The sequence below is a fragment of the Hippocampus bargibanti genome, linkage group LG04 (genome assembly GCF_051943395.1).
Source record: "Hippocampus bargibanti isolate YZ-2025 linkage group LG04, ASM5194339v1, whole genome shotgun sequence".
Taxonomy (NCBI): domain Eukaryota; kingdom Metazoa; phylum Chordata; class Actinopteri; order Syngnathiformes; family Syngnathidae; genus Hippocampus; species Hippocampus bargibanti.
The window spans coordinates 19,537,501-19,563,542 of record NC_142737.1 but is presented as its reverse complement, the minus strand read 5'-3'; the positions used below and the strand labels follow the sequence as shown (position 1 = coordinate 19,563,542).

The window sequence follows — 26,042 nt, the reverse complement described above, 5'->3', positions numbered from 1 at the left end:
TTCTGTAACCCCTCCCCGCGCTCATTGCTGCGTGTGTCCTGCTGCATGTGTCCTCTCCCTCCTCTACCACAGATCTTGACCAATCACGTGCGGCTTTAACCGAAGACTGGGGGCGGGGAATAGAGGACAAAAAAAGTTGGCTGCCATTTCCAGCTCCTTGTTAGGAGCTGGCTCTCTTCGTTCACTTCAGAGATCTAGCTCCAAGAACCGGCTCGTGTGTTTCTCGAAAAATAGTTTGTATGCCAAGTTTATATTCTCGTGAATTTAACGTTCGTAAAGCGAAAAGTTCGTTAGCTAAAGCATTCGTAAACCGAGGTATCACTGTAGTTTGAGATTTTAAAATCTGGCACTGGAAATTAATGGCTTGAATTTTACGATTCACCATTGTGGTCAAATTTGATTTTTCATTTGTGGGACTGAAAAGTTTATTTTCTTTTTCTTTTTATTTTTTTTAATGTTCACTAAATAAGCTTACTTTCTACTTCACAATGGTGAGTCACTTTTACTCTGCACTGCACACCATGTTGCTAAGAAATTTCTCTTCACACGACATCATGTATTCAGTCTGTCCCAGCCAATTTATTGTGGTGACAAGAGTGATTGTATTGCTTGTTGTCGCTATTCATAGAGTGAATTTTGTCAGCGTCAAGCGCTAAAAGTTTAGATTTGCAGCAGAGGAGAGCCAGATTGAGGTTTGCATGTGTCCCTCGGTTCATGTATTTCAGATTTATTAAAGGTTTATGAGAGAATATCCTGCTCTCAGAGGTAGAGGTTAATCCTCAAGGAGATTAGATTACTGCTACCAGTGTTAGAAGAGCTTCTGTGCAAGTGATTACATTGTTATTTTTATACCTAAGTAAACATCCTCTCACAGTAATGACAGCACTGTAGTATAAGACATTGTAATATGATAACTCAATATATTTTATTTATTCCCAAATACGCTACTTCATTCATCTCAGTAGTTTCATTTATATTCATAGTCTACTTCAGTCTACCAGATTTCAAACATCAACAACCAGCAGCAGCAGCTCAGTGAAAATCAGGGATACCATATTTGAGAGCACCCTGGATCAGCCCGCTGCTAGGTGAGCAACATTGAACAGCTTTGACATGTATTCAGAGCATGTGTACCCCTCAGTGGGTCAAAAGAGGCGATGTAGGGTGGGCTAGAAGGAAAAGCTGTCCACATTCAATTCCTTCTGCTGTAAAGATGTTGTCAACCTCACCAACATTTCCGAGGTGCAGCCCACTTTTGACAACCTCGAAACCACACTGTTAAAAAGATGGGGATCAGCACAGTAGTGATATGCAGAACACGGCATAAGAATTTAGCAGCAAAGTCAGAGTATCATCCTAAAAGGTTGATGTTAAACTGTCCCAACATTCCAGACACTTATCATTAGTATATCATTTTGTGATCTGACTCAACCCTTCGACTCTCTCCAAATCAGCGATCCATCTCTTCCACAAACTGGAGGGTGGCTGCCGCTTTATCACTGTGCAGAATATGTAAATGAGAGCCATTAAAGCTCTTTTGCTTTAATTATTCTTCAACTTTCATGACCGAGTACTTCCAATTATGGATCAGTGTCTCATTTCTGCACTCATGCCTTTGAGGAGGCAGTTTTGGTTCTCTTTTTCTGTTCTATTGTCACAATTCTTTCTAATTGCAAATTGTTTCATTTAAGTGCCATTTTGTTTGTTTGTATCACTGCTATACTGATCAATGAAAGATCTGACAGCTCCAAGATTTTTTACATGTTTTCAAGAAAAAAATCCTCGTATCTTCGTCTGGGTGGTGTCCGTCCCCCATTTTTCAGATCAGGTCATCTACCAGAGGCCAGGAAGCTTGAGGGTTCTGCGCAATATCCTTGCTGTTCCCAGCACTGCGCTTTTCTGGACCGAGATATTTGATGTTCTTCCCGGGATCTGTTGCAACCACTCGTCTAGTTTGGGGGTCACTACCCCGAATGCTCCAACCACCACAAGCACGACTGTCACCTTCCAGGCTCTCTCCAGCTCCTCTCTGAGCCCTTGGTATTTCTCTAGTTTCTTGTGTTCCTTCTTTCTAATGTTTCCATCACTCGGTACCACTACATCCACTACAATGGCTTTCCTCTGGCCTTTATCTTTGATCACAATATCTGGATATATATTGATGATATTGATGATATATATATATATCATCATCATCCAAAAGATAGGCTACCAAATGAAAAACAAAGTAATGTAGTTTATTCCATACATTGTAAGAATGAAAATTGTAAAGAGCAGTACAGTGGGGAGACTCAACAAATTCTCAAAAAAAGACTATCAACATCGCAGGGATAATACAAGTGGGCCTCAATCGGCAGTACATTTGCACCTAAAAGCTAGCAACCACTCATTTGACGACAGTGAGGTTAAAATCTTAGCGAAAGAACATAGATGGTTTGAAAGGTGGGTAAAAGAAGCGATTCTTATAAAACAACAAAATCCTTCATTAAACCGGTCTGGTGGGGTGAGGTTCAATTTGGATCGTTCATACAATAGCCTGCTTAGGCAAAACAGGTTAGGCAACATTCGTAATGCTGATGAGGTGATACCGGTGGGAGTGGGGGAAATAGCCCAGTCGTTAGTCAGGAATGTAGGAACAATCAGTGGGGCCACAGGGAGGGGTCCTCTGCTCCCCCCAACCAGAGAGTAGGGTCCTATTATAGCTATGTCCGGTGTCGCCATGTCTGGACATTAGGGATATATAAATAGGGACGATACGACCAGTCAGACTAGTTCGCTGACGAAGCCTCTTGGATAGGAGGCGAAACGTCCGAAACCTTTAAAATTTGTACAGATGACGCCTGAAGAAACCTTCTCATCGATGGACCACTCCTGTACGACTGAGAGCTTACACAGACATAATAATTCAGATGTATTTATTTATTTTGATTTGAAGAAGGATCTAATTGAAACCGACATGCCTGCAGTCTGGTAACACATTTATACGTCCTGCATGTATTTTGGTCCAAGGCCATTTCGTGTATCATAGACCAGAAGAAATGTTCAGAAATATATATTTTTCATTCATCGGAAGCCAGTGTCGTCAATTGAGAAACAAGTGATCAAGTGATCTAGTTTGCTGGTTTGGTTAGAACTCTGATGGCAGCATTTTGCATCAGCGGCAGTGCACTGATTAATTGATTTATGTATTTTTGTTAAAAAAAAAACAACAGCAATATAATCAGGTGTCATTATGGAGATTTAGTAATAGGTTTTAAATGGTTGTTAAAATTCTGGTCTGATATTGTCTTCTGGTCTGATATGGTATTTACACCAAGTTTTTGTATTAATTTGTAGCTCTTTACATAGTGTTTAGGTGAGCGCTGATCTTGGACCTGTCATTTTTCTTCTGAATTGAAATGGCAAAACTTTGGCTGTCATTAAACTCAAGTCGTTCTTGGGTACGTATCCAAACAGCAAAAAGCACGACCGAGTAAAATAGCATTTAAATGAACAACTTGAGGAGCTGTGCGGTCATGAAGATGCTTCACTTCCACAAGCAGCTCTGAGTCACAGGTATTTGAGCCTGAAGAACAAATAAGGGAGCATGGCCACACAGCCTGTGCATGACTCACCTCGACCGTAGTCATCACCTGAACATTGCCACTTTTGTGTATTGTCAATAAAGCACGCGCTTCTTTGAACTTTGAATTTCAATGTTAAAATCATCATTTTTATTTATTGTTTTATATTATCGACTTTTCGTCACGACGACCTTTCGGAAGTTTGGGTAGTCAGAGGTCACACTCGAGGAGTCAGAGTGGCTTTGGCTGCTCTGATTGGGTCACAAGAGTGTCAGAGCTCAGGCAGGACAAGATAAAAGCTATACACAAGCAGGATGCAAGCGATGCGGGAAAACAAGGAATTTGAACATATTTGACAGCAAAATGTATGAATTTTTGGAATACTTTCAGAGTAGAGTTAGTTTGGCTTTACACATGCACCCTAAATAATGAATGAAAGGAGTGCATGTGTCAGCTATGAACCCGTATGGATGTACAAAACAGCACCATCAGGGCTCACACAGGCTGGTGAACAGTCCAGCATATAGCTTGAGTCTCGTCCAAGGCAGCAGGGATTTCCGGCATTTTTGCTGGATGCGCTTTGGTGGCTTCAGTCCAAAAATATTTCAATGCAAAAATGTCATTGTCAACCCAACTCGGGTCAGCAGATCAGTGTAGAATGATTTTCTTTGAACGTGGACACACTTTTGTGCGCACTCGCACACGCGTATTTGTATGTGCGTGTGTGCGCGTGTGTGCGCGCGTGTGTGTGTGTGGATGAGATGAGATGAAATTCTTTGCATGCTGCTACCGAAGTGGTCAAAGCTTACTCGTCAGCTGTTGGCACAACAATTGGGTGTAACTGTGGGAACAGCGGCCAATTTATTTCATTGCATGTACAATTTAGGTAGTTTTCCTCGAAATGAGAAAAATATTGAGTGCGACTGACTGGGAAATCACAGGTCTCAGGTCACCAATGATGATAACTACACTCATTAGGGATCCATTACACAGTTGGAGCCTCTTCCACCACTGATGGACCCTAATCTTGTAGTGTGGGAAAACAATTACTTTTGATTAGGCAGTTGTTGGCACGGTGCATTTCGTTAAGTCCAAAATGTGATCTTGTATTCAGGGAATTTGTATGATATACTGTTTAAGGCTGGTGAAGACACACTAGACACATTGAGGAACAATACGGGTAACTTGAATTTGTTTGAGTTGTTTCATGGCTTTTTTCGCCTTAACATTGCAATCTTGTGTGACAGGCCAAGCCTACTTTTAAGATGTACAGTATTAGCATACATAGATTGAAAACAATGATCTGCATTCACTTACAATTATTCGCATCGGGTACCAAGTCAGGATCAACAATATCAACATGAAAATAGCGTTAGCGTGAGAATGTTCCGAATTCGGGACACTCCTTATTTTTAATATTTCTCTGTAAATAAACAAGTTATTTTATGCATTAGGTTAGTTTATGCATTTCAGTATCAAGGTAAACCTCTTCTGAATAGCTCATAAAATAGTTACAACATATACTTACGTGTATTTCATCCATGACGAAAAATAGTAGGCGCTTTGAGGATGGAGGAGAGCACATTGGGTTGCGCATGAAGGAGATGATGTCACTGACGCTCTTAAAGGCAAAGCTGCATATACCTACCTTTCATTTTCTCGATCAAGAAGCACAATTGTTCGTAAAGGGTTAACATCTATTCACAGCCCGCCTGTAGTCGGCATCCGGCATTATTTGCTATCGCTTCAGCCCGACTGGAGGCGTAACTCGGGATACACGGAAGTAAAAACACAACGACTGTAGTCGTTTGCCGGGAGGAATGAGTTAATGTATTTTATGTATGCTGCCTGTGATAAATTTATCAGGGGGAAAACACCATAAGCCTCTATCCGTTTAAAGAAGAGGAGGTTCTTAAAACACTTCTTTTTACTGTCTCCTCTTCGGTTGAACCATTTTCAAGTGTTGTAAATGAATGTTAGTTGACATGCCATAAATCAATGTTATTGGTTTAGTATGTTGGAGGAAACAGTCGCAATATGAGGGATGTGTCAGGTTGCTCGATTCGATCTTGAGCCATTCAGCGCAGCCCTCATGTGCAAATATAGCAATCGACGATGTGGTTCAATCACCAGGCAGGGATGCATATGCACTTTCCTGCCCTGTGCAGGGCACCGACACTTCAGAGGAAGCTCTATTATATGATGTCATCAAACGTATATGTGTTTGAAAAGTACATATCAACAGGTTGATGTTAAAGATTGCCGCTAACGTCTGTCAGTAAACGTTTTCAGAGGGCTTTTTATGTGAAGAGGTTGAGGTAGAGATGATGGCCCGCTGTACTGGAAAACTTGTGCAGAGATTGATGTCTTTCTTTGAGGTGGCATTTGTAAATGAGGACAACACGGTGAATGAAGCGAATAACGTGCTTGTAATGCAATCACGGGACAAAGGCCAACACTCCTCCACACCCTGTCTCATATGATCAAACCACAAGATTAACTTCAGATTTGCTTCATGCAAACACGTTTAAAAAGGTCACGTTTATCAAGGCTTGTCTTCTTTCAAAGCACCAACGGTACATACGTGTCTGGTTGAGCAAGGACCTCCAAAGCAATAAATATCGGTGGGCCCACATTCATCACACAAACATTCTCATTCCCATCTTGCCTTATTTCACAATATGTCCGGGGCTGTTTACATATTTGTGTTCCACTTTTATTATCTTTCTTTTTATTCTGGAAAGATTGAATTGAAAAGGTCCACTTGGGATACATGTCGACATGTGCTTGTCCACTTTCATTCCTCAACGGCGCAACCTGCAATTTTCGTCACTCTGGCTTTTTTGCCCACATCTCCTTGCACATTTCACAGACACACTTTGTTTGAATGAAACCTGCTTCGAATATCAAAAAAATATATGTACAATAATGCCACATCCGTGCATGATATAAATATCTGAACACATTTTTTCCCCCAATTTAGACTCTGGGAGACCGCAGCTTTCTAAAAGGTTCCTTGTAACAGAGGATGAAACACATTTTGACGTTTTGCAACTATAGTCACTATGTTTATCTGAGAACCTAGTATTGACGTCCTTATATTAGACTAATGCTAATATTATATAATACACACACCATAGAGTTATTCAGAAGTCTGAGCAATTGTTGAAGCATTCGTGCATGGGAAAAAAATTATTCATAAAACTTGATCCTTTGTGAATGTGTCATTGCTATCTTATTATTATAGTTATGTGATTGGCTGGGGACAAATTCAGGGTGTACTGCGCCTACTGCCCGAAGTCAGCTGGGATAATTAAGATCGAGAATGCCCACGACCCTCGTGAGGATGAGCGGATTATACAACAGATGGATTATTAAAGTGGAGGCAGCAGCTGCATAGGAGTCTTGTACAAACAAGATGATTCACTGCCATATTTTCCCATTCGTGCATAGATCTGCTTTGTGCTTTCTATACTGATATGCATTCTACCATCCAGACTTCTGTACCCAGGGTAACCTGGCAGTTTGTGCACAACCACTAAAAGAGACACGCCTGACTGTTGTTTAAGGCTGGCTGTAAATCATCGAGTTTGGGGAAAATGTAGCACATCTTAACTCATTCACAAAATTATTCGGGAATTGAAAATATGACATTCCTGAATTTGTCCGGGTTTTGTTTTTTCTTGTTTGGGTGCCGATAAAGCGCTGGCCATGGCCTCTGGCAGTGATTTTTTCTTTTCCACAAGGTGGCAGCATTTCCCTTTTTTCCATGTTAGCGCTTTGTTCCAGCTTCAGCTATTGTTCAAGCGCTATATAAACCAATATGTATGTATTGCATTGTATTCTGGACAGACATATAGCTCAGATCATATAGCTCCGGACCCATATAATTTAGGAATTAACTCGGTTTTTCTGTTGAAGGAGACTTAGTCTTAGTCTTGATTCTTAAAACTCAATATTCTGTGGGTCCTGGAATTTCAGTGACAATGACAAAAACCCTGGCACTGGAGCACACACATTTTTGCACGTCTGCCACAGAATGAGTTATATATCAAAATACCTTTCGTAGTAAATTTTGCGTGGTGGTCACATTTGTGTAATCTGTGCCACTTTTAAGCTGGGCATGTTCATTTATTTATTTAATTTTTTAGTGTGCATAAAAATATAATAACATAAAATAAAATGAATATTTCTGAATACTGATCAGATGTTTGTAAATCCATCAATAAAAAATGAGCTGTGCTTGCTATGTTGTATATCAGCAGCGTCATGCGACATTCGCTGTGCCGCAGATCCCAAGGAAGAGGGTTACGGTTAATGTTTAATGAAAGACATAGAAGCAAATAAAAATAACTGATTCATAGTGAAGGATTATCACACAAATCAACAAATTATCAAAGTCAAAACAAGTCAAACTCAGCTTTATTGTCAAATATGCTATTATTATTATTATTATTAATAATAATAATAATAATAATAATAATAATAATAATAATAATAATAATTTGTTTAGTTAAGCCTCTGCCATGGTATTTTGCTTTTCTCAATGATATGTCACGACAATAATGTCATGATGTGCGTCTTAAATAATGTCATGATTTGCGTCTTTAACAATGTAATGATGTGGATCTTCAATAATGTCATTATGTGTGTCTTCCGCCATATTTACTTAGCATGTACAACCTTCTGATACGCAGAGTAAACCAACTTCATTATTGGAGCCATCTGTTAACCTTGATAGACTGCTTACTGGACACTTTGTGGAGACAGACTGATAAAAGCTAGGAATTGTTTTGGAAGAATGCCGCCTCGGTGTCGCGCCATCGTCTTGATACCGCCCTTCTGATGAAATACATATGTTGTGTGTCCATGATGTGAGCACACTCGTGATCATGCAGCCATTGTCTGTAACAGTGATGCGCGGTGAGGATCATGGCTGGTGAGGCACTGATGTCATGACAGTCAGATTTACAAACATATGAACTCTACAGAGTAGCTTATTCACCATTTAATTGGCAACAGTTAATGTGTTTTGTTTAAAATGTCATGCCAGCATTATTTATATATACAAACTGTAGCATAGAAAAAAAAGAATTAAAAAAGCGTTATTATCGTGTTACCTTTACTTATAAATGAAGTCCATGCGCCACTCCTTTTGAAGAAAGGCATCAATAACTTCTTTGTAGAAGCCTTCCTTATCTTTCTTCAGTTTTAAAAGTCTCTCTGTCTCAATGGAGATCACTGCCAGTGAATGAAGTCGTCCTTGATCAGTCCTCTTCCGACTGTATGTTTTCAGTCTTTTCAGTGCTGAGAATGACCGTTCCACTGATGCCATAGTAGCTGGAACAGTGAGCACGAGCTGGAGCAACTTTGTCGCCCCAGGAATAAAAAAAATAATGAGATCCTTCTCGGCCAAAAAGCTGAGAAGCTGTCCAGGAGATTTACATTCATCCTGTCACGGTTTGCGAGGTGGTGATAGCGGATGCGGATCCCAAAAAGCAGGCAGGAGGGAGCAGGAGGTTGTTTGACAAATTGTATTAAAATAAAGGTCAGCAGGAACAATATGTAAAACATCAAAATCAACTGAACAGAAAAAATATAAAAAGTATCAAAAGAAAATCAAGTGTAAAAGTCCGCCAAGGTTAAACAAACACATGCACAGCATACAATGCATGCGATTGCAGACAAAGCATTCAACAAACATGCAGCAAACAATGAACCGACACCGGATGGTCGTGCCGGGTGTCCTTTTAAGTGTCAGTGATTAAAACGACCAGCACCTGCGAGGCTGCAGGCAGGGCTGACGTCGCTACCCGTTGGTCGCCAATCTGATCGGGACGACCAGCACCTGTGCAGGTGCAGGCGGGGCCGACAGCGCCCCCCGTTGGTCGCCAACCAGATCATGACAGTACCCCCCTTCAAGGGGCTGCTTCCAGAAGCCCCAACAGTCTCCCAAAAGGTCCACTCGCCAGGGAACAATGGTGGAGACGGCAACCGCTGCCTCTCCAGCATACGACGGGTGGCGGCCTGATAGGAACGGGACTCGGCCTGGGGTGGACGAAGACGCGGCACGGATCGTCGTAGGCGTGAGTGCGATCCCTCTCAGACGATCACGCGACGGCGCAGGGCTCAACGTGGACGTCGAACTGCCAGGCGCAGAATGGCACCCCGTACGGCCGTATGGGACCAGGTCTCGGCCGGACGCCGACGTGGGCGTGGACTGCCCGGCACCGGGGAAACGAGACCAGTCCTGAGCCGCTCCGGGATCCAGCGGTGAGTGGGGTCTCAGACTGACGTTGACACGGACGTTCCACGGCTCGTCGTGGATGAGACTCAATTCGTCATGCACGACGACAGCGTGGCTGGACGTGGGCGTGCACTGCCAAACACCCAGTGTCACCCTGGACGGCCACCTGGAAGGAGGTCTCGGCCGGACGTTTACGTGGACGTTACGGCTCGTCGAGTGACGCAATTCAAACTCGACGAGGCTTGGGCTAACGTGGACGTAGCATTGCCAGGTACAGGGTGGAAATGAGACGGGTCCGATGTACCTGCGGTATCCGATGCGGGATCCGATAGTTGGTCGCCAACTAGATCATGACACATCCCTCACCGTTTGTGAGCTATACAGTCCGGTGTTGGTCTTCTTTTAATTATTGTCTGCTTCTTCGATTAAAAGTCCAGTTTAGAAATTTCTTTCAATTTAGATATGTAATCCTCCATTCTGAAAAATAAGCCCAAGCAACACGAAAAAATGACTGGATGGTTGCACTTAACTTGGTAACTGCTTACTGTAGCTTGCTGTCACTAATTATATTATTCTGCAGCCGAGGAGTCGCAAGAAGAATCTCTAATCATCGGCGCCCCCTGTCATGAGGCAGGAGAACTGTGTGCCTCACTTAGGCACACAGTTTTGATAAAAATAAAATAAAATAGAATAAACACTATAGTACAGTGTTTATTATGTATAGTGACTGTACATTATATACACCAGCTAAACTCTAGACATTTAGTTCAGTACTAAAAGTGTTTGAACACTTTAATATCGATATGCAGAGGGACAGCAATGTGGTCTCACTGCAGAGCAAGCCAGCACAGTTAGCATTGTCATGGCGCAATCCATGGTTAGGCTCAGCCGGCTGCTGCCTCACCGCTCGTCTCTACTTCCGGTCGATCCGCTTCCGGGTCGAGCGTACGCTGGCGCGCTTTGGCTGCCGCTGCTTTCCTGCAAAATGTTTTTAACCTCTTTTTAGCCTTTTTTAACCTCTTTTTAGCTTTTTTTATAGTTCACGAACCTCTGGAAATACCAGACAGTCACCAAACGAACGTTGGCTATCGATTCATCTCATGATTCCGGTCGCTTATCCGGATCGCAGACGAAGCCGCGTTATCATCTCCACCCACCTGTTCCCGCTGTCAAGGGCTAACTGGCCGCTGCCTCTCTCTCTGTGTTGCTGGTGAATGTCATGTCACTTCTCCATCGACCTGTTGGGCGGCTGCAGTACTTGGCGGCGGAGCTGCTGAAGTTCCGCTCACGATGGACGAGCGTGCCACTGGCGATTCTCCGGTTCCCGGAAATCGCTCGTCGCCCTTCCCGGAGGTCGTCGAGGCTATCACCTTGATGGCTCCAAGGATATCACCTCCCTGTGGTCATCCGTCCGCCAGCCGCACAGAAGGAGCAGCCGATGTGTCGATCACCGTACGTTAGCCGGCCTGGCTAGGTCGGCTAACACGCCTCGCAGTGGCCTCCTCAACGTCTGCTCGCTTACGGGAAAGGGGTGTCTTATCCAAGACATCCTAATTGACCGTAAGCTTGACTTTTTTTGTATAAATGAGACCTGGCAAATGGCGGGAGACTTCTCCGAGCTCAACGACGTGACTCCCCCAGGCTTTGTTTACATTTCTAAGCCCCGCCTCTCAGGCCGCGGAGGTGGTCTCGCGATAATTTACCGCAACAACTGGAAAATCCTTCAAGTTTCACTCCAGCAAACCCTATCATTCGAATGCCTTGCATGTAAAATTTCTGGACCCTTGCCCACAATCATAGCCACTGTATACCGTGCACCAAAACCACATTGTGACTTTCTAAAAGAATTCTCTGATGTCCTCACATACCTCTCCACCATGTCACCGAATGTAATTATTTTCGGGGACTTCAACATCCACATGGACAATTCCACTCTTCCCATCACTAAAGACCACCTCCTCACTTGACAGCTTTGGTCTGCGTCAATTCTCGGACTTCATTTGCATGTCTGGCCTTATCCCTAAGAATTGCACAGCTAATGAACTTCCTATAACAGACCATTTCCTGGTTTCATTCAACGTTTCCATCACCCTCTCTCTCCCCAAACCACCCGTGTCATCACATATCGCAACATCAAGGACATTAACGTAGCCACCCTCGCTGAGATGATTGCCACCCTGACTCCGGACTACAACTCATCCCCTGATGAACTTGTCTCCCGGTACAACGCGCACCTCACGAACACCCTCAATGCCCTTGCTCCTGTAAAGTCCCGGTCCGTCCAATTTACCTGGTCTGCCCCCTGGTTCACCGCCTATCTCCGCTCCATCAAGACAAAACACGCCAACTGGAAAGACTTTACAGGAAGACCGGGCTCACTACTCACAAGGACACAACTCACCTCACCCATTACAAGGACTCAATCTCACGCGCAAAATCGCAATATTACTCTGGACTCATTGACACTAATCCTAGAAACTCACGGGTCCTCTTTTCCCGCTATCACAAAATCATACAACCTCCTATCTCTCTCCTCTCACACTTTTATTCCTCTGATACATGCAACACTCTGCTTATGTTTTTTAGTGAAAAGATCAACAAAATCCATCAGCACCTCGGGCCCTCTGTCCCCCCCCCCTCTCCCAGCCTTACTACTCCTTCCCAACTACTTTCCGCTTTTGAACTCCCCCATCCCTTTATAATCTCAGACATTATCACCAAATTCAAGGACTCCTCCTGTCAACTCGACCCCCTCCCTACTATCCTTATCAAGTCCTGCCTACCCTCTCTTCTCCCATTTATTTCAACCATTATTCATTCCTCATTATCCACTGGAATTGTTCCTATCCCACTCAAAACCGTAGCTGTTACTCCAATCCGGAAAAAACCTGGCTCAGATCCAAACGATTTCAATAACTTACGTATTTCCCACCTTCCATTCATTGCCAAAATCCTTGAAAAGACAGTTGTGTCCCAGCTTCACTCTCACCTCACTCACAATAACCTCTACGAACAATTCCAGTCTGGTTTCCGCCCCCGCCACAGTACTGAATCGGCTCTCATAAAAATCACAAATGATCTTTTTATGGCAGCCGATGCCGGTTCACTCTCCATCCTCATCCTTCTTGACCTGACCTCAGCTTTTGACACCATTTCCCACCCTCTCCTGCTCGACAGACTTTCCACCCTAGGCATCACCCACACCCCACTTCGCTGGTTTCATTCCTATCTCTCTAATCCCTCACAATTTATCCAAATCAATTCGTTCACCTCACGGTCCTATGCTGTGTCCTCTGGTGTGCCTCAAGGGTCTGTCCTGGGGCCACTTCCCTTTATTATCTACCTACTTCATCTTGGCAATATTTTCCGTAAGTTTGGCATTCACTTTCACTGCTTCGCGGATGACACCCAACTCTACCTCTCCAGCAAACCCGACGCCTCTCTTCCACCTTCATCCCTCTCACTTTGCCTCTCAGAAATTAAATCCTGGCTTTCCCATAACTTTCTCAAGCTTAACAGTGAAAAAACTGAACTTCTCCTTGTCGGTACCAAATCCACCCTCCACAAAACTAACAGTTTCTCTCTCACCATTGACAGTTCAACCGTGTCCCCCTCCCCTCAGGTGAAGAGCCTGGGTGTCATCCTCGATAGCTCACTATCTTTTCACTCCCATATAAATAACATAACTCGGTCTACTTATTTCCACCTCCGTCCCTCGCTCACCCCTCACTCCGCTGCTATCCTTATCCACAGTCTCGTCACCTCCCCCATCGATTATTGTAACTCACTTCTCTTCTGTATCAATCAGAAATGTCTCCATAAACCCCAACTCGACCAAAATTCTTCAGCCCGGATCATCACTTGAACACCCTCCTTTCACCATGCATCACCCCTGTCCTCCAGCAACTTCACTGGCTACCTGTTAAACATCGAATCGAATTCAAAATACTTCTGTTTACATTCAAAGCCATCCATAACCTTGCCTCTCCCTATCTTTCTGACCTGCTTCAAATCTCTGTTCCCTCTCGGCCCCTCAGATCCTCATCCTCCCTTCACCTCTATGTGCCCTCTGCCCGTCTCATCACGATGGGATGCAGAGCTTTCAGCCGCTCTGCTCCCAAACTCTGGAATTCACTTCCACCCAACATCCGTAATATTGACTCCCTCCCTATTTTCAAGTCCCACCTCAAAACCCATTTGTTTAAAATTGCTTTCAATGTCTAATTCATTCTGCTATTTTATTATGTATCATTTTACTTATGGTTTTATTGTTATGTTCTTTGTTATATTGTTTTTACTGAAAAGTGTCCGTGGGTGTTTTGAAAGGCGCTTGAAATTAAATGTATTATTATTATTACTACTTAGTATTTGAACGGTAAATGTGAAAATTCAGCAATTTTGAAAAAAAATGGTCAAGTTAAACGGAAAAGAACTTTAAAGTACAAATCACTAAATAAATAGAACTGTTTAATTTATTTTTTCATTGGATATTTCCGTGATGACAGGTGAGGCATGGCCTCACCTGCCTCCCCTGACTGCACGTCACTGGTCTGTAAATCATGTGTGTCCAGAATATTCGGCAAATAAACCCTTTGAAGGTACTGTTAATCGACAGGACAGCAGCAAGACCACAGTCCAATTTATATACTGTGGCGTATGCTAAAGGCCTGAGGCACCATCTTTTAATGGGTGAATCCATTGTAATTAAGTTATCAAATATTCAACCAAACTTTATCTTATCCTGTTCAGGGTTGCAGGGAGCTGAAGCAGATCTTATTGACTTTGAGCCAAAATGTCATGAGCAGTCATAGATGTACGCATTGAGGCACTTCTTCACATTGTGGGATGGAGTGGAGAGAAATATAAAGTATGCTGGGATTCTTTTTGAATGTTTTGTATTTCACATACTGGGTTTTGCACATGCGGAAGCCCTTCTCCTATGTGCTATGTTTTGTCTGACTGGACTGATTATTTTAGCCGGTTATTCAAATTTAAGCTGACCAGTCACGCATGAAACCAGCGAACCTTTGTGTGTGCTTACTAATGTAAACCCATGCATTACTTTGTTTGTGTCAGTGTATGTGTATGTAAACGTATCTAGCCTGATCGTACTGGGTGTTTTTTTTTCTAGTTCCAGTTGACAGCGCATGGCAGCAGTCAAGTTTCAAGCACCACTGAACCCATAAATTTAAAGTTTTCCATCTGCAAGTCATTTGGGTTTGTCTTGGAAAGACATTTGTGCACGGTCTTCCTATGGTTCCCTCTGCCTACATTGTCATCTTCATCTGCTGTTTCTGTTTTGCTGTTTTGTGGATCCACGCAATTGCGTGCTGCCTAGTGAGATTTGTCTCAGACACCCCGTGGTATTTACACAAAGGGTCTTATACATAATGGATCCTTAACAAATAGGACCTTGGTTGACCTTCGAATGTTTCACCAAAGTTCTTATTGATAGAATAATACCACCACCAGTTGGGGGAAATACATTGTTGGAGTGTCACTTTGTTCTTGAGACAAAAGCTATGTGTGTCACCTTGTTGTATTCTCTAAACCCAGTTGAACGTTGAGGACAGATAGTTCTGGCCTCTTTGCTTGGGATGAAAAAAGAAGTGGCACAGTGGCACAATGAGTTTGATCGTTGAGACAATCGAAGGCCTTTCAATTATCGCTTTGGAGGAAACGTCTCAAATGGAACCTTTCCAATAACTCTTTTCTGTGGCTGTTTATTATTTTGGGCACTTTAACCTAGTTTTCTTTAGATTGGATTTTTTTATCAAGTTTAATATGAATGTAGATTACCTTAAAGAAGGAGCAGGAAACTGTTTTTTGAAGTGTCACCATTCAAAGAACATGTTAATTGACTGCCACAATATGCATCTGGATACCTAAATCATGTGTTGAGGGTTGACAATAATACTATATTTCAAGATAAAATAAATCTCATTTTCAAAATGTAGTTTTTATCTTAATTACATTTTTGCACATGCACGCACACACACACACACACACACACACACACACACACACACACGCACGCAGACACACGCACACACACACACACACACACACGCACGCAGACACACGCACACACATACACACGCGCACACACACTAAAAATGTTCTTTGGTACTGGGGCTTGAGACCTTTTAAAGGCACTTGAAATAAAATGTATTATTATTATTATTATTATTATTATTATTATTATTACCATTTTTGACCACGACATTCATCAAGGAGGAGACTGTGCTGAGCGGTTGCGCCTTTTCAGCAGCATGGATATGCCAGTACTGTTTTTGAATGGGAGGAATGTCTGTGCCATTCGACTGTCATCGCTCGACAGCTCTGGGGCCATTGTGCTTTTTTGCGCCTGTAATGGGCAGCATCTTCACAGCCCCGCTTTGTTCAGTGGAAGGTCGGTGCTGTTGGACAGTCTGCGGCTGGATGGATACATGGCTTGAGGAGCCCGCGATAAGAAGGAAGGAGCGTCAGCCCAGAGCAGCGATGCGTATATGGAACTGTCGCGGGATGGAATTGAAGCTGATTTATGTGGGACAGGAGATGTGAGACAATCTCTTTTCGTCAATGGATGCTACAGCTGCGTGTTTGCTTTCAACATTTAGCTTGTAGTCGACGTGCACATTCCACCATGATGTCCCTGATCCACTGGTGAAGAGACGCTTTGATCCTCTCCTCTTTCATCTGGAACTGCTTTATGTAACAAAGAGGGTACAGAAAGTGCTTAAGAATGAATGTCTCTCTGTGTCTTTGTTTTGTCATGTTATTTGTTATTTAGTTTTTTCTTCTTCTTCTGACTTCAAGACGGCGCCAAGAGAGTGGCTGCCTTTCCAGCAGCTCCTGTGTTTTTGCTTTTCTACTTTCATTTCTTTCATAACTTTGCTGCTGTGAAATGTAAATTTCTCCACTGCGAGACTAATAAAGGCAAATCCAATCAAATCCAATCCAATTATTATTATTATTATTATTATTATTATTATTATTATTATTATTATTATTATTATTATTATTATTATTATTATTGTTATTAATATTATTAAAATACATTATGGACAACATTAGTGACACTTCAATGAAAGGGGCATAGCAGCAGCTAAATCTCTTTTTCTTAAATTATGTATTTGTTATGTAACGCAGTAGTGATTCACTTGGTAAATGTATGCATTCCAACACATAAAGACCCATTTTTCACAGTCCCGAGAGTGCTATTCCTTGACCAATGACCTTAATTTATGCATTGTATGTATGATTTCCTGTTCATACAGTCTCGCTGCGGGGCATGAGATCATTCATTCTTCTTCTTCTTCTTCTTTTCCTTTCGGCTTTTCCCTTCAGGGGTCGCCACAGCGAATCAATGTCCTCCATCTTTCCCGGTTTTGTTCATCCTCTTCTCTGACACCAGCTACCTTCATGTCCTCTTTGACCACATCCATAAACCTCCTCTTCGGTCTTCCTCTCGGTCTCCTGCCTGGCAGTTCAAGATTCAGCATCCTTCTCCCGATATAGTCGTTCTCTCTCCTCTGGACATGTCCAAACCATCTCAGTCTGGCCTCTCTTCTCTGACTTTCTCTCCAAAGCCTCTATTATGAGTTGTCCCTCTAATGTGCTCATTCCTGATCCTATCGAACTTGATCACTCCCAAAGAAAACCTCAACATCTTCAGCTCTGCCACCTCCAGCTCTGCTTCCTGTCTTTTCTTCAGTGGCACTGTCTCCAGTCCAAACATCATGGCTGGTCTCACCACGGTTTTATACACTTTTCCTTTCATCCTAGCTGAAACCCTCCTATCACACATCACACCTGACATTTTTCTCCAGCCACTCCAGCCTGCCTGGACACGCTTCTTCACCTCTTTTCCACACTCACCATTGCTCTGGACAGTTGACCCCAAGTACTTAAAATCCTCCACCTTCTTTATCTCTTCTCCCTGTAGCATCACTCTTGCACTTGGATCCCTCTCATTCACACACATATATTCCGTCTTGCTGCGACTGATCTTCATTCCTCTCCTTTCCAGGGCATATCTACACACCTCTAGTTTCTCCGCCACCTGTTCCCTGTTCTCGCTACAGATCACAATGTCATCTGCAAACATCATGGTCCAAGGATATTCTTGTCTAACATCCCCTGATGGAGTCCCATCTCCACCTTGAATTTCTCCGTCACACCGACAGCACACCTCACAACTGTCTTACAGTCATGATACATGTCTTGCACTGCTCTGACATACTTTTCTGTCACTCCAGACTTCCTCATGCAATACCACAGCTCTTCTCTGGGCACCCTGTCGTACGCTTTCTCCAGATCTACAAAGACACAATGCAATTCCTTCTGACCTTCTCTGTACTTCTCTATCAGCATTCTTAAAGAAAACACTGCATCTGTCGTACTCTTTTTTGGCATGAAGCCATACTGCTGCTCACAAATGTTCACTTCTGCTCTTAGTCTAGCTTCAACTACTCTTTCCCAGAGTTTCATTGTATGGCTCATCAACTTTATTCCTCTGTAGTTAGTACAACTCTGCAAATCTCCTTTGTTCTTAAAAATGGGCACAAGTACACTTTGTCTCCATTCTTCAGGCATCTGTTCACCATCTAAGATCTTGTTGAATAACCCAGTCAGGAACACCACCGCCACCTCTCAAGACACTTCCATACCTCGATTGGTAAATCATCAGGCCCGAGTGCCTTTCCCCCCTTCATCCTCTTCAGCGCCCTCCTGACTTCATCCTTGCTAATGTTTGCTACGTCTTGGTACACAACAGTCACGTCTTCTACTCTTTGTTCTTTCTCATTTTCCTCATTCATCAATTCTTCAAAGTACTCTTTCCATCTTGCCATCACACTACTGGCACCTGTTAATACATTGCCATCTCTATCCTTAATCACCCGAACCTGCTACAGGTCCTTACCATCTTTGTCTCTCTGTCTCGCCAGCCTGTAAAGATCAGTCTCGCTTTCCTTGCTGTCCAGCCGAGCATACAGTCATCATAGGCCTCTTGTTTGGCCTTTGCCACCTTCACTTTAGCCGTGCGCTGCATCTCCTTGTACTGCTGTCTACTCTCGTCCGTCCTCTCAGTGTCCAACTTCTTCTTTGCTAACCTCTTTCTCTGTATACATTCCTGCGCCTCCCCATTCCACCACCAAGTCTCCTTATCTACCTTTCTTCCACTCGATACACCAACAACTTTCCGACCTGTGTCTTTGATTATGTTTGCATATTTGTTTTGGCAAAGATTTTTACGTTGGATGCCCTTCCTGACACAACCCTCTGTATTTATCCCGGCTTGGGACCGGCACAACAAGACACTGGCTTGTGCCCCCATGTGGCTACATTCATACATGAGATCATTCATTGTAATGTGATATATATGTGTTATTCATGTACTCCTGGCTATCTCTTCTCCCTGTAACATCACTCTTGCACTTGGATCCCTCTCATTCACACACATATATTCCGTCTTGCTGCGACTGATGAGCTGAGCCCTGGTGGGGTCCCACCTTCACCTTGAATTCTTCCGTCACACCGACAGCACACCTCACAACTGTCTGTCTGGGTGTAAGTGCAATATACTGTACTGTAAATAAACATTGTATATGATAATGCGTGTGTGTGTGTGTGTGCGCGTGTGTGTGTGTGTGTGTCTGCATGCGCGTGCGCGTGTGTGTGTTATACACATGTTCCTTAACAGAGCAATGGTCTTTCACTCAATTGCCTTTTGTGTTGAACCGTAGCATCATTTTGCAATACTGTTGGTTTGCAGCATTCCGCATATGCTCGATTATATTTCATTGTTGTGGCAACTAAAATCAAAATCAGAGTATAGGACAGTAAAACATCAATGCTTATCTCAGTCGGCTTTTCTTGTCTCACCTTTTAAGCAAAGCGGACTGTGTGAATACAATAGAGAGAAAGTAGGGCGTGTGAGCTGATAGTTAACATAGGTTTTAGCAAATGTGTTGTGCTCATAGGTTTATTTCTAGACTTGTTTATTTATTTTTTTGTTTGACGAAGATTCTGAGTTTAGCTGGTCTCTAAGCAAGAGGGCATCATCTGTCGCTTTGCACCATTCTGAAGCAGTTAAATAACTACATGAGGTCGCACGACAGCCCACTATTCTCTAATCGCTACCCTGTTATAAAATGTGACAAGTTATTTGTGTGTCATCTTTATTATTTATACGCTTGGCGTTGTATTTGAAATATTGTTTTTCCTTGCTTTATTGCCAAACTGATGTTTCACTCCCTCAGACTGAGCCTGAAAAGTATGTGAAATCTGTGTAAGACCTACAGTTTCTATTATTTATCATATTCGTGTTTTAGGTCTGTAGCTATAATTGAAAATATTACCAAGTACATGTGCACATTTGTCTTTCCAAGATGTTCAAAATGTAAATTTCCCCACTTCATGACATGACATTTAGTTTGCCAGAAATTGTAGGAGACCCCAAAAGTACTGTACTTTATTTGTGCATTTTATTGCATTGTTCCACAGACATTCCCGATCCCATTGAATTCTCAAATAGAGATGCTAAATTATTCTCTGTCTCATATTTGAGTTAGACTTGTGTTAGTACTTTGATATTACTCAGGAGGATTAAAAATACATAAATAGGACGACAATAATAAGTTCAAAATGTTTTTGAGAAAACTGATTTAGCAGTACAAGAATGGAGTCATAATTTTGAGGGAAATAATCACAATCTTTGAAAGGCGCTTAAAATGTAATATTATTATTATTATTATTATTATTATTATTATTATTATTATTATTATTATTACAATCTTACATGAATTGGTTAAGTTTGGGACAGTGAGATACCGGGAAGTGAAGAAAAAAAAATGTTCCATTGCAGGGAATTGTCCACCTTTCGCTGTCATGTGTACATTCAAAGTGTGTTTTGGCAACGCTCGTGCCAGCGCGGAGGTCCTGAGGGTCGTCCCCTTATTTTTTTTACCTGTCCTGGTCAGCTAAGAGATCATACAGAATGAATAATACCAATCGTTTCTGTCAAAATTGGTTTCTGTTGCACAGTGGAGTGAAGTGTACTTTTCTTGTGACTGACAACTGATGAACAAACACTGTGTAATGCAATGATTTCCTGAACCAAAAAAAGAGCAATATTGTGTCTAAGAGGAAGCACCACCCATTTCAATAATTTAAAAAAGCAGCACCCATTTCTATAATTTACCCATTGACAGTCAAGTTCATAGAGCTGCTTGTTCTGTAGCCACAAAGGGACACAAGCCAGTGTCTTATTGTGCTGGTCCCAAGCCTGGATAAATACAGAGGGTTGTGTCCGGAAGGGCATGCGACGTAAACTCTTGGCCAAAACAAACATGCGAATCAAACCTCTGAAGATGGAGGACACTTATTTGCTGTGACGACCCCTGAAGGGAAAAGTCAAAAGGAAAAGAATAAATTAATAGGAAAATCCCTGTGTCAACATGAGGACTGTTGACGATCTTGTCCAGATACACATTTTCACAAACAACACTGGTAATAACTCTAAATAAAACTACATCTCTGGAAGGCAAATAGAGCTCAAAATCATGTACAGATCAGTAATGATTAAGATTAGATGAGATGAACCTTTATATGTCTCAGAGTGGAGAAATGATAATTTCACAGCAGCAAAAACAAAACACAGGAGCTGCTGTAAAGGCAGCCACTCTCGCGCCACCATCTTGAAGTCAAAAACAAGAAAAAACAAACATTGTGACACAGCACAAACGACACAGACAGTCATTCAATCTCAAACACTTTTCTGCACCCCATTTGTTGCATGAATAAGTTCTAGATCAGGGGTCGGGAACCTATGGCTCGCGAGCCATATATGGCTCTTTTGATGATTGCATATGGCTCGCCGATAAAACTAAAATATGTATTTAGTTTTTCGTTTCGTCGTTTTTTTCGCAGTTCATTTCCCGTTGGGGCTGCAGTTGGCGGAAAGCGCAATTTTGATTGGATGACACTGACCTACAATGGCCGAAAGCGCCATGTTGATTGGATGATAGTGGCCGTCATGTTGAAACAGGTAAACGCCCCTTTGAGCCCAACTAGTGCACTTCAGCGTGAATGCCCCGGAGCATTAGAGGAGAGAAAATGTTCTGATTTGCAATGAAACAATACCATCGATGAAACGATCAGTGACATTTTAACAAGCCCCATGTTAACGTTAGCATCGACATACGTCTGCGAGAAGTAGATTGCAGATAGCAAGTGTGGAAGCTTATGAGCCGTGTGCAGGCGAGCTAGCAGTAACTTCGCCTCTGGACTGGCAAATTGAATTTCATTCCGATCGTTTTCCTGGATTTTTACCAAACACGAGGAACGGAAAACCATTCATGTTAATAGTGAGTACTATCACAAAGTTATTTTAAACAATGCATTCTGATATTTTGTTGAAAAGTGGCCGCGCGCGTGTGCGTGTGCGCGCGCACGCGAGCGTTTGTATGTGTGCGCGTGCGTGCGTGTGGCTCTTGCTGAAAAACATTTCTAAATATTTTACTTTTATGGCTCTGTTGGTCAAAAAGGTTCACGACCCCTGTTCTAGATGAAAGAGGAGAGGATCAAAACATCATTTTCACCAGTGGACCAAGGACATCATGGTGGAATGTGCACGTCTGCTACAAGCTAAATGTTGAAAGCAAACACAAACAACTGTAGCATCCATTGATAAAAAGATACTGATGATTTTGATACTGATGACTTGGCATACATCAACTCAAAGAAGTATTTGATATCTATGGATTACCTGATAAGTGATGTGATGTATTAATCGGTGTCACGATACTCATTTCCCTTGGCAGTTCAGTTTCGCAGCTGCAGTTCTAAGTATTCAATTTATTGTAACAATTGCCATTTGTTTGTCCGTTTGTTTGACCATACCCCACGACCCTTAACCTTATGTGTAAAAGCTGTCCTTTCTTCTCTCAGCGATATTTAACACACAAGACCGAAAGCACTATGAGGATGTTTACCATCGCTGCTAATCATTTGTCGACTTAATTGGGGCCAGTTGTAATTTGTACTGATGCATGCTGCGTGATCTGTTATGTAAAACATAAATCTGCTTAATCATTAATTTCCGCCATTTCTTTTCTGCACTCTACTAGGGTGGACATTGGAGTCCAGAGGGTGTTGCAAGTGGATCTGAAAATTGAGAGTTTCCCAGAGCTTCCCGGTAGCCGCTGGGTGGCGTGGCTGGTGGAATACCCGGCCAGTCGCTCTGCCACGCAGGAAACTGACACTGAGATCCGACTGGCACAAGAGGATGTGGCAGGCATTGTACCCTTGGCCATGGTGAGGTGACGCCAAAGATATAGACCTAATACACTGAGACCCCCAAAATTTATAGCCTCTGAACAATTTGGGTTTTACAAAAAACAGTATAGAATAATTTGCACCCTCACTTCAGCACAGTGGGTGTCAAAACGAATATCGTATTTTCCGCACTATCAAGTGCGGAAAATAAGGCACACGTTCAATGAATAACATAATTTAAAACTTATTCCACATATAAAATGTACTGGAGAATAAGGCGCATGGTCAGCTTCTGAAAAAAAGGTAGGCTATCTATCCGCAATGAAATTTTGCATACAGAGAACCAGAAATAAAATGTATTGAGATAGTCAAAGCAAATTGCACATCTTCGCATTAGTTTCCCAAGATATTTGGCGAAAGTGAGACAGATAATCAATTGGTTGTTGTACACTGGAAAGTGATTTCACTAAATTCCTGATACAAAGTCAATCAAATCCCAAACAGCACCCGTAATCCTCCCTCTCTATTTACCAAGAGGCACACTGACTGATGAATAAGGAATCAGAAGTAAATAAACCAAAATAAAGCCACTCTATGTTCTCGGGCTGGACTGGTTGAGATCAATCTCATCTAGGATTGCAACTGTCACATGAGAAAACTCAGTACACCTTCGTTACCTGAGCCCTGCGACATCATTTTCAGTTGACAGCCAGTCTGAATCACAATTTTCTGTGGCATACGATACTCAAAGATACTTGGATCTAAAAAAATATTTGATGATTAAAAATTATATTTGTAAAATTGAATATTCAGCAATTTTGTGACTATGATGCAAAAAGCTACGTTAGATTAGAGCTATCTAATTTGCAAGAATTCTTGAACCAAACCTAATCATCACGATTCTGACTTCAAGGAGATACATTGCACTGATGTGAAAACCACAATCCAGACTGACATATTTTTTTCACCCTTGACAAATACAACATGAGTATGGAACAATAATTCTGTGCTTTGAGAGTGCACTTTGGAGTGAGGCAGGAGGAGATCTCTACCTTGGGTCCCAGCAGACCTCAGATGGCATCTGGGGATTGCACTGGCCAGAGGGTAAAAGCTTGTAGCACTGACTCCCTCAGCAGGGTAAAGAACTGTCTGTTGCATAGATTAACAATTTGAAGCTCACATGGCAAGTCTTTGGTACTTCACTGGAGCTTTGGTGAATGATCAAACGAAATGTAGCTTGAGAATTTCGACGTGGAACATTCAGATGAAAAATGAGCATCGTCGACCACATGAAGACAAATACATCAGCACTGATTACTGAAACAAAGCTTCTATAGCTTCCATTTCTATTTCGGAGCCGTATACTACAAACGTGACTGTGGCGCTATTTGATTCTCTAAGTAGTGCCTAGAGCGGTAAAAGATAATAGATGTATGTGGGTGGCTCTTCCTGGCTGCAGAAGAATGCGACACATCCACCACCGATGCATTGTCAGGATAATTGAAACTATGCTTTTAATGCTGGATTGTTCGACTTACTTCTCACATATCCTTTCATGTCACTGATGTATCAACTGCCTACTTGCCTCGCTCTAAGACTTTGTAGTCTCTGCTCCCACACTTTCCGCTTCCCCAAAAAATAAAATCATAAAATGAAACAGCCACAATTATTTTAATACATTTCCAGCAGAGGCTCCACTTGAGGTTTGCTATGGAATTAAAAACAGATTTCCTGCTCATGGAGAAAATTCTATACCTTTTATGATGTCCTGATATGTTTGGTATTTAATTTGCCCGAGAGAACCATCATGCAAGAACACTGTAGTAATTGCACTGTTGTTACTATGATATTAATTCCTGTTATAATTGCAGGTGTTTGTTATCTCTTCTAATATTGTTACTGCTGCCTTTTTTGCAATGCATATCCCTAGCTGGTTTCTATAAAATGTCCAATGAAATATGGTACGCATAATGCCAGCTGTTGTTATGTTGGGTGAGAGACAGCTGTAATCTCTTTTTATTTTAACACTTCTAATCATGGAAAAAGTCAATTGAAAGTTGGATTTAACTCGTGGACTGTACTGTTCTTTAAAGCCGACCTCTCTCTCGACTTCTTCTCTTACAAGGAACATGCCCCCCCCCCCCACTAATAATGTGATGAGAGAGACACTCATGTCTCATCAGGGCTCTGTGTCTATGCTCAACATGTAACCTGACACAAAATGGCAACACCTCTGTGGATGACAATAAGAGCAGGAGAGCTAAAAAAACTCATCAAGGTTTCGCAATTCCCTTATTGGCCATTGTAAACACTGCATATACACGACACGCCATTGACTTTGACTTGATTGCATATATATATATATATATATATATATATAAGTCTTGTCGCTTATCCAAGTGGTAGGAACAACAAATAATAACTTGACTTGTAGTTGATCAATTGGAATCTAGAATATGCTTATTATTATATGCTTTATTATTATACCAAAATCATTGAGTTGTCTTATTTAATTATATATATATATATATATATATATATATATATATATATATATAAGTCTTGTCGCTTATCCAAGTGGTAGGAACAACAAATAATAACTTGACTTGTAGTTGATCAATTGGAATCTAGAATATGCTTATTATTATATGCTTTATTATTATACCAAAATCATTGAGTTGTCTTATTTAAATATATATATATATATATATATATATATATATATATATATATATATACACAGTCTCGTTATATCGATAGCGGTTATATCGATAGTACTGCTTATTATGATACTAATTCTATGAACGCAAGGAAAAAATTTACATGCCGCAGGATCGGATATATCGATAGTCCGGTTATATCGATATTTTTTCCGACTCCCGAGAATATCGATATAACGAGACTTTACTATATATATATATATATATATATATATATATAAATCCGCGTCT

The 26,042-nt window shown here is 41.9% G+C and overlaps 1 protein-coding gene across 1 annotated transcript in view; it reads left to right on the top strand.

Moving 5' to 3' along the window:
• LOC148899387 (transmembrane protein 132C) overlaps positions 1–26,042 on the top strand; it is a 146,660-nt gene that overhangs the window by 73,180 nt on the left and 47,438 nt on the right. The window contains exon 6 of the mRNA XM_088993871.1: positions 22,944–23,130. Within this exon, the coding sequence (XP_088849997.1) occupies positions 22,944–23,130 (187 nt within the window). The remainder of the gene's footprint in view (positions 1–22,943; positions 23,131–26,042) is intronic.